Genomic DNA, 16859 nt, shown 5'->3' with positions numbered 1-16859 from the left:
TCCGGCTCTTTTTCTGTCACGGTTTCGTCCTTCGGACGTGCTGAGTCACTGTGCAACGTCCACCCTGCATGTTATTAACGGATGCTCTGGGGATAGAAGAGGATCTGCATACGAGTAGTAAAAAAAAAAAAGCAGCATGTGGTAAATCAGGAAAGAGCAGCTGGCTGTAAACTTTTCAAGGTGAAATAGTTTGAACATTACGACTCAAAGTTCATGCTTCAGATGCTTTTTGAATGGCTTTGTTAGCCTTACTTCTTATGAATTGCAAACATGATCCATTGTTTAAGCGGGCGAGCGAGTTTCAGATTAACACACAATCCCTGATTCTGTGCACGGAGCGACTCGGCATTATTCCCACACGGGAATAAGGTCCACTGAATGAACAAAACATCGGGGGCGCCTTATCTTTTTCACCCAAGCACACTGATGAATTGAATTGTGTTGGAAGCCATGATCCCTTATCAAAAATCCATAGCAATCACAAAGATAAAAAGAAGCCTGCGCGTTGGAAAATGATTTTAGGCCTTTAATACAAATGAGATGTGTATTGTACAAAAAGAGGCTCGATATCTGACAGATCAAAGGTTTCGTATGAATCATTCGCTCGGCGGATGTTGTTCCTCAGCAGGTAAATCGTTCTTGGTTTCCGTCATCGGGGGACGTTGAATGACATCACACGTTAGGATTCTTTGTGTTGGGACGGACTCTCTTGACCCGTCTTTTCTCCCCGGTGCAGTTCCGATGCTGCGGAGTGACCAACCACACGGACTGGTTCGAGGTGTACAACACCTCCCGTGTGCCGGACTCCTGCTGCCTGGAGTACAGCGACAACTGTGGCCTGGACAACCCGGGGACGTGGTGGACAGCAGTAAGTACCCTACAAAAATACCCCAAAGTAGTCGTCCAGAAGGTGCTATGGAGACGGAAACTCAATGTTTGCTTGAACACCTTTCCCAGCGATTCGCAAATCCTCCCTCGGCAACCGTAACTAGGCACAGCAGGGCTGGGAAGCGGTGTGCATGTGGCTTGAGGAGAGAAAGTCGATATTTTAAGTTTGTCAAGAGTTTGGCACTTCTGAAAAATGAAGCTTATGCTTAGTTATCTAAACCATGCATTCTCTGCAGTGACCACCAGGGGGCGACTCCTCTGGTCCCATAGAAATCTATGAGAAAATGACTCTACTTCTCTCTTATTCCTTCAGTAAACATGAGTTTATGGTCTCAGTCTCTGGTTTCAAGTCTTCGTCAATACAGCATGGTGTTTATTTTGTGAATTATTGTCTATTTGGAGTCCAACAGACCATAAAGTATAGCTTGGTGGGCTTAGGGCGGGGCTACCTGCTCATTGGCAGGTCATTTACCTGAGCATTAAAAGGCACCTTTGAGCCCCTCCTCCACGGCCCAAATACAACCGCTCCTGTTTACTTGGCTAACAAAAAGATGACGGCGATGACATCCTATTCTTACAAATGGTTTATGATTTTTAATAATGTTAAAAGCAGAGTTGGATTTTTTCCTCCCAATCATCACTTATGAGCAGAGATCTGGGAGTCAGCACTTCAACTTTAACCCTCCGGTTAAAGTTGTACTGTATTTAAAGGAGACCATTTTTCATATTGAATTTATAAAACCTCAACCAACTAATTCAAGTCAATTGTCTATACTGGCGAGGTTCTACATGACCTGAATGAGGGAGTTCAAGTGATGTCCAATATCATCTCAGGTACAGATTAAAAAAAACTAGCGCTGGGCACATTTAATTTAAATGGAAATAATAAGTGAATTCCTCATTTATCGCAAATCATCCCAGTAACATAATTAATATGCATACCTGCTTTTCTTTCCAAACAATGAGTCATTTCTAAATTCCAATAACCAGTTATCTTTTGAAAAACAACTTCCATCCATCCATCCATCGTCAAACCGCTTATCCTGCACACAGGGTCGCGGGGGGGCTGGAGTCCATCCCAGCCAACTTCGGGCGATAGACAGGGTACATCCTGGATTGGTCGCCAGCCAATCGCAGGGCAACACAGAGACACACAACCATTCACACTCACATTCACACAACTACGGGCAATTTAAAGTCCCCAATCAACCTGATCCCCAGAGCATGTCTTTGGACTGTGGGAGGAAGCCGGAGAACCCGGAGAGAACCCACGCAGACACGGGGAGAACATGCAGACTCCACACAGAAAGGCCACTGGGTGGAATCGAACCCAGGACCTTCTTGCTGTGAGGCAACGGTGCTAACCACCACGCCACCGTGCCGCCCCCTGAAAAACAACTTGGCCCACAAATTGTCCAATTAGGAAAATCTAACCTTAACTGTGTGGCGAGCAAACAGAGGACTGGGAGATTTTTATTCTAAATGACAGATATTGAATTAATCACTTCTGTCCAGACGGACTTGTCTCCTGGGTCCACCCATGTTTGGTAATGAATAATCAGTGTTTTTAATTATTAGCGCCTGCTGTGCACAACGCTGTTTGCGTTGCAATAAAAACTGCAGAAAGAAACAATTCAACGAAAAACTTTACGACGACAAACAAACAGCTGAGGTTTTCGGGGTCTGTACCTCTCGACGTTTTCATCACTCAAAGGCAGCACAGACTTTGCATCCCGACCTGGTTTGAAGTAATAGTCGAAGCCTCGCAGCTGCCAAACCACACCGGAGAAGAAAAGGGTCGGCAATGACTTTACATTTAATAGTGTCATGTGGAAAATCTGCCCGGGGTTGTATTATTACGAGGATGCGCAGAGAATTGCATCACTCTAAAGGGAAAAAATTAAAAAGCTACAACATTGTTGTCTTGACAAATAGGTAACAGGTGTGATTATAACGGGAAAGTGTGCAACAAGATGAATCCGCACATCGTTTGGCAAGATTGGAAGCCGTCTCACGGGATCTAATGCATCGACCCGTTCATTGATGACTTGAATTGCTCCGCCTACTGGTGACCAAACGCTGCCGCACGGGAATCTGTCACCGCGGTGAAGCCACCTGCGTCTCTCATTAAAGCAACCGCCTGTTTTCTGACAGCCTTCCCATGAACGTGTCATGAACGCAATTAGTCCCTCGTCCCTCAGAACCAGCTAGAGCTGTAAATCCGTCATTCATACGTGAAGTGATGGATTACACATAAGTCCTAGAGATGTTGTGTTTTTACTGAACTGCATCTCTCCTTCCTGCCTACAGAACCTCCTTGAATATTTCAGTCTGGTTTCAGAGACCTTGCTCCATTTAACAGAATCCGCCATATTGACTAACAATCTCCTCTTGGCAGCTGATGCATCACATTGTGACCTTTCACTGGCTCTGTGTCCCTTGGACACAGCAGAGCTCACTATTCGTATGCAGGAGCATGTGGTAGGTGACCTGATGCAGCCTTCGACTTATCTATCAGATGGAACCACCAAGTTCTCACTTTAAATGCCATCACAAACGTTTTCACTACTTTTTTTTAACCTGTAGTTTTTGTCACAGATACTAGAATCAAGATGGCAAACTATTCCTTTCAGTCTCTACACCTTCTGTGATCACCTTTCACAACTCAAGCCCTGGAATTGTTTTGCAATTATTCTTCACGTCCGTAGTGTGTAACGGACTTACTCAGCTTTTTCTTATGGGATACCGCAGGGTTCGATTTTAGGTCCCCTCCAATTCAGTTAGATGCAATTGTAAGGCTGATTTTAGCTACAGCTGTTCCTTTCCTAAAAGTATCTGGGAAAAGTATTTGTCTTTTTATGCCCGACAACATCACGTGACAGAAAATAGCTTGTTGGACCAACATAAGCTCTCACTCCATGCATCTTGCTATTTATGGGCACTGTACGTCTCCATGAGCACGATGATGAATCTTTCTGATTACACACAGGAATTAATGCTTCAATCAACTATATTTAGCATCAACCGTAATTGAAAAACCTTATTAAGAAAACTTGAAATTATCATGTGACTTGGATAAAAAATAAGAGCCAAAATGAAAAAACACAAAAACAGCAGGCACATTCAACAGCTGTGAGCCGAGCGGATGGTGACGTGGAAATGGTCAGTTAATAAAGCTCATCAATAAATGTCACACCTTGATAAGTGATTTCATCTTTAAAACCAGATTGAAAGTGCCTCACCGCCAAGGTCCATTTACTCGCTCTTCTGGGACTTTCTGCCACGTGATCTTCATCAGCAGACAGTGTCCATTAGAAATGTCATCACTCAAATTATATTAAATCAATTTAATTGAATGTAATTTAATTAATTTCAAGTGGCAATTGTGCACAACGTAGAGAGAAGACGGCAGATACAAACGGTCCACGCATCTCCACTTCCACGGCAGAGAAGTGAAGTGAAAATATCCCAAATCCCTTTGGAGCTTCAGTCTGAAGAGTAGCGGGTGAAGGCGAGGTGGAGCCGTGGTACCAAGGTCCGAACCCGTACGACCGCCCAAACCGATCGTGTGCAGAGCACGGAGACTCACAGCTGTAAATGGTGATGTCGCACAACTCTGTAAGCATCAAATGACATAATGGATTTACTGACCATGAGCTCTTTCTGGACTCAACTGGAGTTTGGCATTTAGGAACACGAGAGGTTTGAACTGAGTGTAAGCAAAGAGGATTCTGCCATTTTAAGGCAATTATCTTTGAACTAAATGAACTAAAAACACACGGTAAATGATTTATGGTCTGTTTGACTCTAAATGGACCATATTTTACTAAATGAACGTCATGGTGTATTGAAGAAGACTTGAAACTAGAGACTGAGACCATAAAGTCATGTTTACAATGTTTACTGAGGGAATAAATCAAGAGAGAAGTCATTCTCTCATAGACGTCTATGGGACCAGAGGAGTCGCCCCCTGCTGGTCACTAGAGATAATGCAGATTTAAAACGCTTCAGCATTAGTCACTTTTAGAACAACTCAAACATTGAGGGGTTCACAACCTACAGTGCAGCCGGCCACCATGGATGATTGATTGAAACGCGGCGCCATCGTGGTCACAGGTGTAGACTTAGCAGACAAAAAAACAGGTACCTTAATTGTTAGCAGCTTGATACAATTGGTTTTAAATTTTGGAAAGAAACGGCTCAACCTTTTTCAGTACTTTTCTATCACTTGTCCTGAAAGACACTTTGCAGAAAGCTTTGAAATAGGCCGGCCTTCACGGAGGTCTCTGCACTCCAGCGGCTTTTTACGATTAATATGAGATTCATTCAGGTGGTTCTGTATTTATGTTGTTTGCCCTTAGATGAACTAATCAATTAGTGTAGTTCACAATCAAAACAGTTCTCATTGTCAATAATATCTTCAGACCTTTAATTGCAATGACATTCATATTTCTGTGGTGCATTTCGAATATCCGTACCAGAAGTAATATAATTCATAATTTCTTGTCAGTTTGAAATTAATTTGTACTCCAGACATTTTCTTTATTGAGTCGGCGAAGGCTTTCAAGGCTTTCTGTATTGTTGAAATATTAAGTTCTTTTTATAGATAAAAATCCCCCCAAGACGGTGTTCATCTTTTTCAGAGAGTTCGAATGAAGGCTGATCTCTCAGGCGAGTGATGCTGAACAGTGGAAAAGATATTTTGTCCTCACGCTCTCATTGAGGACACACACAAACACAACACAACGCTCTGAAGACACACCAGCAGCACTCACTCAATGCTTCAAGGTTTCGTCCGTACGTGGGTTGTGGAAAGATCTACACGTGATTAAATGAAAAATGACAACATTTGTTGACCTTCAACAGAAAAGACTGCTGTTTCCAACCAAAAGATCCTTTTAAAGAGCAACTTGAGGCCGTTTTTTATCTTGAATACAAAATAAATGCTTTCAAATCCAGGAACACTCTGCACATTGGCCCATAAACACTTAACACAGGATGCCAATCGATTGATCGAGTAGAGGAGCACACAGGAAGAGATGAGGGCTTCATTGAAGGTACGAGGCTCGTCCCGGTGAACGAAGAGCAGGTGGAGCTCGTCCCAGGTGGAGCTCGTCCCGGGGAACAAGGAGCAGGTGGAGCTCGTCCCAGGTGGAGCTCGTCCCGGTGAACGAGGAGCAGGTGGAGCTCGTCCCGGTGAACGAGGAGCAGGTGGAGCTCGTCCCGGGAGAACGAGGAGCAGGTGGAGCTTGTCCCAGGTGGAGCTCGTCCCGGTGAATGAGGAGCAGGTGGAGCTCGTCCCAGGTGGAGCTCGTCCCGGGGGAAACGAGGAGCAGGTGGAGCTCGTCCCGGGGGTAACGAGGAGCAGGTGGAGCTCGTCCCGGGTGAACGAGGAGCAGGTAGAGCTCGTCCCGGGAGAAGGAGGAGCAGGTGGAGCTCGTCCCGGGAGAAGGAGGAGCAGGTGGAGCTCGTCCCAGGTGGAGCTCGTCCCGGTGAACGAAGTGCAGGTGGAGCTCGTCCCGGTGAACGCGTCCCAGGTGGAGCTCGTCCCGGTGAACGCGTCCCAGGTGGAGCTCGTCCCGGGGGTAACGAGGAGCAGGTGGAGCTCGTCCCGGTGAACGAGGAGCAGGTGGAGCTCGTCCCGGGGGTAACGAGGAGCAGGTGGAGCTCGTCCCGGGAGAAGGAGGAGCAGGTGGAGCTCGTCCCGGGAGAAGGAGGAGCAGGTGGAGCTCGTCCCAGGTGGAGCTCGTCCCGGTGAACGAAGTGCAGGTGGAGCTCGTCCCGGTGAACGCGTCCCAGGTGGAGCTCGTCCCGGTGAACGCGTCCCAGGTGGAGCTCGTCCCGGTGAACGCGTCCCAGGTGGAGCTCGTCCCGGGGGTAACGAGGAGCAGGTGGAGCTCGTCCCGGGGAACGAGGAGCAGGTGGAGCTCGTCCCGGGGAACGAGGAGTAGGTGGAGCTCGTCCCGGGGAACGAGGAGCAGGTGGAGCTCGTCCCGGGGGAACGAGGAGCAGGTGGAGAGCGCTGAATGGGTTTGGAATGCGCGTTGCAGCGAGAGGCCAAAGGGGACGTGACTTTCCTAATGCACTTCTAATGTAAATCAAGAGGGACCGAATCCGCTCTTCGTTCTGGACAGGAATAACATTCCACACATTAAGTCAGCAGACCGGAATCTTGTCTCCTACAAAGTCTCATTCCGTACAACCACTGCACTCAGTCGAGCGTCTGCAACAACCACAGCTCCACCGTGGGATGGAGCTTTAACTTTCCCCCAAGTAAGATCTTCCTGTGACTCCTACCGAGCTGCTCTCTGAAGCAAAGCAAGCCTCCTCATTATAAAACACCCATTAGGAGCGTCACGCTCCTTCTTGACCTTTTGTAACGGCCGGTGTCACAAAATGATTTAAGCCCAATTAAAACCCCCCATTGAGGTTTTTTGAGTAGAGCCTCCCACACGGAGGAGGAAGAGGAGGACGGATTCCTCTTCAGGCCGAGGAGGGTTCACTTGTGACGAACGAATACGAATGCATTTGTCTTCAGGCTGCAGCGGTTTCATAAATAACACTGAAGCCGGGCAAAAATATTTTTGGGCCCACTGCATGACTTTCCACATCGATCCGCCACAGAATTACTTTGCTTTGTGCGAAAGGAAAACACGTCTCCGGCTTCCCTCGGTGGTCCCGCCGGCGGTAAAATGTAGGTGAATATAAAAAAAAAGAGAAGAAGAAGATGGCACAACGGGAAAGGCATGACTGCAGAGCTGTGGACTGATGTCTTTTCTCCGGAGGGACATAATGAAAAGCACAGTTTGGCATGTGTATAAAAAGAGGAAGTGAAAGAGCCACGTGCCGCCTGGCAAATGCCGCTCTCATCACTTTGTAAAGTCACCTGTCGACTGCTCTTTGAAAGCCCGTTTCTTTTCTTCTCCTTTTTATTACTTCTGACGATGACCCACAAAGGCATCCGCAGTATTTTCCCCTATCAATAAATCCTGCAAACGTGAACGTGCTCGTTGTGTCTCCACAGCCGTGCTACGAGCGCGTGAAGGACTGGCTGAACGAGAACCTGGTGGCCCTCTGGATCTTCGCTCTATGCACGGCGCTCACACAGGTAATTGCGGCGTTTAAGTTGCTCTTTCTTGTTTTTTCTTCCTCTTTCAGCCGTCGTTAAGCCTCCGGTGTTTGATATCCGCCGCCTCGGGCGGAGGCTCTCGCCTCGTGATAAACAGCGTCGGGGCTTTCGGCGGCCTGTCCAACAAAGAGCCCGAGCGCTCTTGAGGATTTCTCTGGACAGCGGGAGCCCGAATAAGCCTCTTGTGTTCTCTCTGTGCGCCACGGAGGAGCTTCCTCCCTAGAAAGCGTTTGATCTGCGTCCCAGGCAAGTGGCGACGTGATGCGCTTACACAAGTTGCGAGGTGGGGGGGGGGGAGGGGGGAGGATGGTGGGGTGACGCTCTCGAAAACATCAATCACGCGACGCTTCCGCGCCGCGGGCGGCTTTTACTCAGGCCGCTTTTTTCTGAAAGCTGTACGTGCAGCCGGATGAGAACTGGGGAGATGATGTAATCGCATCACGGACATGATGTCTGCCAGCTGAGTGACAATCATACAATTATGCCGAAGGACACAAATTAAAGCGTGTTTCGTGTAGCTTTCCTCCCGACACATTTTGAATGATTATTATTATTGAGTTCGAGGCATTAAAGCGCTTAGTCGCTGCCGGTCGGGCAGGAAAAAGTAGCTCATTTAACATTTAACGCGCTTTATGGTCCGTCTGACTAATAGAGCCGCGGTGCAGAATGCTTTAGGGTGGGGCTTCCTCCTGATTGACAGGCTGCCAGCAGAGTCGAAGCCTTCGAAACGCCGAGAAGTCCACTGTGTCCACTGTAGAAGTCTGTGTTGCGGATCCTCTTGTTGTTACTGTCAATGAAACAAACTGAGATTTGAGCGGCGTCCTTTTGGTTCCCGTCTATTCCCCTGTGACTTTGCCCGCCGTGGTTGGACTTTAACGGCGACTTTCGTCCCCCCCGTGTTGGTGCAGGTCCTGGGCCTGGTCTTCTCCATGACGATGTTCTGCCAGGCGGTGAAAGCAGAGACTTTCTACGCGTAGCCATCGACCTCTGTGGCCTTCAGCACACTGGGATTGTTTCTCCTCAGAGGATATGGACACCACCACCACCCCCACCACCCCCACCACCCACACCACCACCCCCCCCACCCCCACAGACGGTCCTTCCCTTCGTCCCCTCCGTGACATTCACGCCCTCCGGATGTCATCACATCTTCTGCTGGCTGTCACCGAGCACAGTGTGTAACACCTGAGTTGCTTTCCTTTATGTTTTGCTCTGTGTCAAAAAAAAAGAAGCTAATTTGTTTGTGACATATTTCATGAAGCAGTATTATGAACGTGTATCAGAAAAAAAGAAAAGAAATGTAACACAATTTTTTTTTTAATGTGTTTTGTTCTAAAATATTTCCTGTGTTTTCCAAACGAGAGGTGCAGTCGGGGGCCGTGTGGAGTGCTGCATGTCTCCTGCCGTGTATTAAATGTTTTGGCTCGACTAAACCTCGTCGCCGTGTCGTTCCTCAACAGGAAGCGCCGCAGGGTTTTACTGCGCGATCCCGCTTATTTATTCTTGATGACGAAACAGGAGGGAACGGAGGACATTTGCCCGGAATCGGTGTGTTAGTTGGTTGATGTATTTCCTCTGCAGCGACTTCGCCAAAGCGATTAGAATATTTAGCGCAGCACCGAGGTAATCGGGCCACCGATTAGATGAGTAGAATGAGGGGAAGCCGCTGAGGGACTGTCGAACATGTGGCTCTTTTTACTGGGCGGATTTATATGGTATCAATAGACAAATGAACAAGCAGCAGGATCCTCCCCCGTGAACCCCCCCCAATGTCGAGATGACTTTTTGCACCAAAAGAAACCCCTAAAAAACATGAAAGCAGTGAAACACAAATATCATGGACCATGCTGAGGGAGCGGAAGAAGCGACACGTGTTGCTGGAATTTGGTGGGAGCAGAAGATCTTTTATTTATTCATGCATGAATATTTAAAATCTGAATAATGAATACTGCTTTTTAAATACATTTAAGTGACAGCGGCAAGTGACGATTGAATTTTAAACAAGGTTTTAGAGACTTTTCAGCGCTATCCTTTATTTCCCACCCTGCTTACGCGTCCATGATGCTGTTCTGTTTGTGGGAATCACCCAGAAATCTCTGCTTCGCTGCCCCAATATCCGCTCTTGTGCTTTTTCGCTGTTGAATAAAAGGATTTGTTTGCCTTTAATAACAATTTAATGTTACTTACATATCTCCCATATTCGTGGACTGTAGTTCTTTCCCTTTTTAACTTTTAAAAGACGTTGTGTTATTTGTGTTATTCTTTACAGAGATAATATTTGTTGCTATTATGATGCTCTTATTGTCATATTCTGCACCTTTAACGAAGACACGTATAGATGTGGAAACACGACGCTTGGTATAATGTGATGAGGCGTGTGGAGGTTTGACGCTTTGTGGGGTCACAGTTTGATTCTTTGACCTGCAGCAGTAATATCAGGCTTCTATTGACAGTAAATCACACATGAGCAGTCGAACCAAATACCACCAACTTATCACACATTTATTTAATATACTCACGTGTGAGCGTGTTTCATTCACTGCAGCGGTTCTTATTAAGAAATAAGTCAACAGGCCTTGAATGCAGTTAGAGTCCCAAAAGGCTTCAACGTGAAAATGTCCGTCCACAATCTCCAGTGTCTTCACAGGCCTGCAGAGTAGAACCACTGGGTCCAGATGTGCAAAAAACACCGCTATGGAGACGCAAAACTAGGTCAGAGCCTCAAAACCACCTCAAAGAGACACAAAACCACCACAAAGAGACACGCAGTAACTACAAAGAGACACAAAACAACCACAAAGAGACACGCAGTAACTACAAAGAGACACAAAACCACCACAAAGAGACACGCAGTAACTACAAAGAGACACAAAACCACCACAAAGAGACACACAGTAACTACAAAGAGACACAAAACCACCACAAAGAGACACACAGTAACTACAGAGAGACACAAAACCACCACAAAGAGACACACAGTAACTACAGAGAGACACAAAACAACCACAAAGAGACACACAGTAACTACAGAGAGACACAAAACAACCACAAAGAGACACACAGTAACTACAGAGAGACACAAAACAACCACCAAGAAACACACAGTAACTACAAAGAGACACAAAACCACCACAAAGACACACAGTAACTACAAAGAGACACAAAACAACCACAAAGAGACACACAGTAACTACAAAGAGACACAAAACCACCACAAAGAGACACGCAGTAACTACAGAGAGACACAAGCTGACTGATTAGTGACATTCTGCAGTCCAGTTCTCTCAGTCTGGTGTCCTTCTGTTAAATATTTGGGATGGGGGGGTTTATATTCTTTGCTCAGGGGCCAATTGACAGGAACTCCACAGCCATCAAAGACAAGTGATAGATGAAAAGTGACAACTGTGGGCTGCGATCACTTCATAAAAATGTAGAAGGCTGCAAACCCCTCACAGGTTAACTCAATTAGTCGGGATATGTGGTTACTGAAACACAGCCCCCCGTCCCCCCCCCCCCCCCCCCGTCCCCCCCGCTGACTCTCCATTTCATCTCGGCCCTCGGGTTCCCTCCCCCTTCCTCCGATGCATTATTCATGGCCATGTTCACAGGCTTTCTCCCCATCTTGTACTTGATCAATAAAACATACCTGTGTGTTTGTGTGCCCCCCCCCCCCCCCCCCTCTCTCTCGGACAGCGAGGCGGTGAAAACGAACACCTTTCAGGTCGCGTCTGGTCGGCTCTGATTGGGGAAGTGAAATGAGCTCAGTCGCTCTCGGGGAAGGTGTGTTTTCTTGAACATGGATATTTCCTCTTTTTGTGTGTTTGGCTGAGAAAAGGAAGCGAAGCCCAGAATATCTGAGGATGTATAACGCCAGGATGAGCTGGGCTCTTCACAGTGGAGTGGATCCTTCTTCACAGCATGACATCACGGGTCAGCTGGAGGGCAAACATGAGCCCCCCCAGTGTGGAGGGCTAACGTTACACCCTAAAAACACACATTACATAATAACGCAGGAATAATAACAATAGTCATGAAGCTGTTCTTCTTTCTCCTCAGACGTCCCTGTGCGTTTCCATGGTTACAAAAACACATGAGGAACACAAACTCACAGAAACACTTAGAAATAAAAGGTTAAAACATATTCAAATCATGACGTATGTGCAATAGGTGACACATTAACGTGTGTATATTTTGTGTTACACTTTTGCCTCGATGACGGGCGAGTAGATGCGTCACCGGAGCTGCTTCTAATTATTTCCACAGGTTTTTTGAAATGTATTCTTTTCTTCGAGTCTCTTCCTCCCTCGACAATAGGAGGATTCATGGGTTGATGAAAAAAAAAAAAAAAAACTATTGAAAAAAAAAAAAAAAAGGTTTCTACAGGTTTTTCCCAATTAGGGAGAAGAGATGCAATTTTTCTCCTTTTAAAAAAAAAATCAAGTGTCTGGACAGCGTCCCTCTCTGGGGGGGGGGGGGGGCGATTTCTTTAAGACCTCTTAGTGGCTGAAGGGGCTGCTGTCGGGTCACGACCCCCAGTCGTTGCCTCGGAGGCTCGGCTAACGACAACATCGCTTTTCCATTGATTCAAACTCCCCTCAAACCTTCCCTCTAGAGACACCGGAGGAAAGCTGAATGCATTGGTGGAGTGTTGGATTGTTTTAATGGGTTTTGGGCCATTAGAGTTTCATTTAAGACCTGACTGAAATATTCCAACAACAACCAGATGGATTCAAGCTACGTTTTTGCACAAAATTGAGTTTGAAGATCCATGCAGGGCTTGTAAACCTTCTGACCAAACTTCTGCTTTTTTTTGTGCAACATTTGCCCGCTGTGAGCATGTTAGCGTGTTAGCATTGAGCCTGAACAGCCTCGCCGAGCGGCTGCAGACTCTTGTGGACTCGTTTCCAGTCTTTGCAGTGAACTTAGTGGATTCAGTTGGGCCATATTTTACATTCTCCCCTCAGACAAAGAGCCACAGATGCTGCATCCTGAGCTCAGCGTTGTGTCGATAACAATCACACTTTTTAATCCCCTTACTGCCGTTAAACAACAAAAGGAAATGGCTGAGATTGTCCCGCCGCAACATGATTATGTGTTTGGACCAGCAGATTATAATCGGAACACGGCCATCAGAGGGGACGCTGTGTTATCAGACACTCGCCTCCAGCCCGCCTGGAAGAATATGAAAAGAAACAAACAAACCGCCCAATGTAGGGCACCCAGATTTTAATATCTCGTGCCGCGGGCCTCTAAAGCCATCGCACTCTACGTCCAAGTGATTAGAGGCGCTGCGTTACCAACAGAACAGGGGGGGGGAAGATCTCCACCAGTTTCCCACCAAACGTGGTCTTCACCGTGGATGAGATTTCATGGAAGCGCGGAGGAACGGAGAGAACTCAGATTTTTTATTTATTTTTTTGTCGGACCTTGGGGTGGGCTTCAAAGCTTGAAATGAGCCAAAGCGAGGTACGGTGGCGGGTTATTGGGCCATGCAGTCCTCAAGTGAACATCCAGACGCTACCAACACGATGGCAAGCTGATCGATCCGTCAATCAAACCATAAATAAGAAGCTTCTCTACTTCTAGTGGCGGTGAAACGGGTCATTTTGTGATTTAAAAATAAATAAAAAGAGGAGCTCAGAGCTCGTGTCCGTCTGGCTAAGCTAAGAGACACCAAGGTTGAGAACGCAGCATTAAAAGGGGACGTCTGGTGATATTTGTACATCTTTCTTATTGTCAACAAACTCAAAACGCCCACTCACAAAAAATTGATCCTCACTGAAAAAAAAAGTTTTTTGAATTTACATGAAAAAAATATGTACATCGGTTGCACATATTATATTCATGTTTAGTCAAAATGATTCATTTCTATTTAATATACTTAATTTTTATTTGTAAAACAAACATGATTTTCTCATGTAAATTCAAAATACTTTATTAATGTTAATTGTATTAAATTACTCTGATAACCCAACTTATTTTTTTTGTGTTACTTTAAAATGTCCCTTTCATGTTAAGTGTATTCAATTCTCACCTATTGAAGCAACATGAGATTTTAATGTGACTTTAAAATGTCCCTTTTATGTTAAGTGTATTCAATTCTCACCTATTGAAGCAACATGAGATTTTTATGTGACTTTAAAATGTCCCTTTTATGTTAAGTGTATTCAATTCTCACCTATTGAAGCAACATGAGATTTTTATGTAAAGTATATGCAATGTTGTTCTGTTAAATTAACTTCCTGCTTCCTGCTCAAGTTAGTCTGATAATGATCCTGCATACTTTTCTGTATAAATTCTACATGCTAAAATTATTTCTGTATGGCGATTTCTACTAATCTCTTACCTACAGAATTTACTCCTTTAACATTTTTAAAATAAACAAGGCAAAACAAAAACGTTTAGTTTACAACTGTATTGTCATAGAACAATAGAAGATTCATGTATACACAAACACATGCACACATTCACAAACAAATCTCATATTAGAACAAAGCACCTTTTTCTTTCACAAGAAACACTTGGTATGCAAGTTATCAAGAGTGTGTAGCAAACATTCATGACTGCTGCAACCTGAGACAACATTATTTTGGTCCTTAAAACACCTTCTGAGTTACATCAAACCAGCATCAAGAGAATACTATAAAGCCAGGCTAATGCAGGAATGTCGTGCAAAATATGTGCAAAAAACATTACATTTACAATTTCTTAACAAAAGGACACATGTAAGAACCATTATTGTCCTGGCAAATGTAGATCTTGTGCTTGAAAAGTACATTTGGTTTTGAAAATAAAGTAATACAATTAAGAGTTATGGCTTGCTTTCCCACCACTACTATAAGTCAGTTAAGAATGTGCAAAATCCAAAAATCACCTCCAAATTTGAAAATAGGGTAAACGGTTGGAGGTCTATTAAACACATCTGACAAATGCTGACACTTAAATGAAAAAGGCACATGACCCTGAGAAAGAAAAAGAAAAAAAAATACACTACACTTGGTAGCGGCCCATCACAGAACATGCAGGTGACTGGTTCCAATAATCCTACTGAAAAAGCAGCAATGGTCCATATTCCAAAACAAGATGGTGAAACGGTTGTATCCATTTTGCCATCAAATGGCAACAGTTCACTGATGGAGTCTGTTTTTGAGAGCCGGGGCTTTCTTTGACAGTGTCTTGCCGTCCAGCTCCATCACAACCTTCTGGAGCACTTCAAACGAGTACTTAAGTTCAGGAGGGTAGTTGAGGTTCAAGGCATACATTAGGCAAAACAACATGGCAGCATAGTGATATAACTGATCATGTATCGGTATACATGTTAGAAGCCCTGTTAGCGGCACAGCTTATTATAAGCACGATTTGGGCTACATCCGCCATTGCACAGAATTGTCAACAAAGCAGTTAGCGGCGCACATTCTGACATCAAACACAGCGGATAAAGGCGTACACTCTGACGTCGCAAGGCAAAAAAACGGTTATACTGTCCACACAACACTGCAACCGTCGTTTCTGAAAATGCTCACCCTGGCCGGAGTTTTCAAAAATGTTCGGTTTCTGTGCCCTGAAACTGCCTTTTCGTGTGGACTGAAGGCCGAACCGCGTAAAAAAAGTCACTGTTATAAAAATACCCGTGTTCGTGTGGACAGGGCCTAAGTCAATGACGCGCGAAAAACTCCCATGCTGGTATAACCGAGCAGTTTAACATTACCTTTTACTCAGCTTGATTTAGAAAACATGAGCAAGTTGCCCTCACTAGCATAACACGAGTAGAAACATTAGCTAACCTTTGCATTGCTCATTTTTGCTAGTCATTTAAAAATATCTGCTCGACGAAAATAATGCCTCGAACAGGACTATCTTTAGCATAACGTTAGCTAACGCTAGCGAGTAGCAACATTAGCATTACCATTGACTATCCATGTAGCGAGTGGTAACGTTAGCTAACTTTGACTGACATTGACTAATTCCTGCTCGATGTTATACTGGCAGATAAAAACCTCAGTTTAGTCAAAATTGTGCGACTAACGCGACTACGTCTGTCTTTGACTAATAAATGATACAGTGTTATTAACTTTACCGTGTGACTTTTATGGTCCAGACGGATGAATTCCTCCGACTGGATTGAAGAAATGGCGCACAAAGTTTTCCCTTAAAAAACCTGCTCCTAATGGGCGGAGTTTCCAGATGAAACATAACAACTTCCTTTCTTTATAACATGACTGAAACATAAAAATTAAACATCCCTGAAGATTAGAAGAATTCTACACGATTTACATATGTTTAGAGGAGGAACATAAATCAATTGTGTTATGTATACGAACTGTTCATTTGTTAAGTGAACAACCCCCATTTCCCCCTTTTTTCAGTGCTGTGAGTTTTCCTCTGAGGGGGCTGCCTAGTAGAAACAGATCAATGAGCCACACACACACACACACACACACACACACACACACACACACACACACACACACACACACACACACCTCCCTTTGTTTTGCTGCGAGTCATTTAGACAAAATTGGTAAAATAGTCAAAAATACAAATACTTTTTTTTTTTTTAAATCAATGCAGCAAAGAGAGATTCACCACCCAAAAGGTCCAAAACCAAAAAACACACCTCTCTCACGCCAAAGACTGAAAATACCAAACGGTCGCCCATCGGTTGGCGGGGTGACGTTTTGAAGCCTCAGGCCTGGTACGTTGGCCGTGGCCACCTTGTGTACGTGGGGAACCGTGAGTGGCACGAGGGGGCGGAGCCACGGCGAACGTCAGAGTGAAAACACACCGCGAGCGGTTTCAAGCCGCGTGCGGACGCTTAACCTGCCAATCGGCGCGTAGCCCC

At 45.3% G+C, this 16859-nt stretch overlaps 1 protein-coding gene across 2 annotated transcripts in view; it reads left to right on the top strand.

Annotated features, from left to right (window-relative positions):
- The window catches only part of tspan4a (tetraspanin 4a), a 69024-nt gene extending 59574 nt beyond the window's left edge, over positions 1 to 9450 (top strand). For both annotated transcript variants that reach the window (XM_078085859.1, XM_078085858.1), the window contains exons 6-8: positions 737 to 868; positions 7913 to 7996; positions 8926 to 9450. In XM_078085859.1, coding sequence (XP_077941985.1) covers positions 737 to 868; positions 7913 to 7996; positions 8926 to 8994 — 285 coding nt within the window. In that variant the 3' untranslated portion in view covers positions 8995 to 9450. The remainder of the gene's footprint in view (positions 1 to 736; positions 869 to 7912; positions 7997 to 8925) is intronic.
- The last annotated feature ends 7409 nt before the right edge of the window (positions 9451 to 16859 follow it).

The sequence above is a fragment of the Gasterosteus aculeatus genome, chromosome 12 (genome assembly GCF_964276395.1).
Source record: "Gasterosteus aculeatus chromosome 12, fGasAcu3.hap1.1, whole genome shotgun sequence".
NCBI lineage: Eukaryota > Metazoa > Chordata > Actinopteri > Perciformes > Gasterosteidae > Gasterosteus > Gasterosteus aculeatus.
This window is presented reverse-complemented; position numbering and strand designations above follow the sequence as displayed.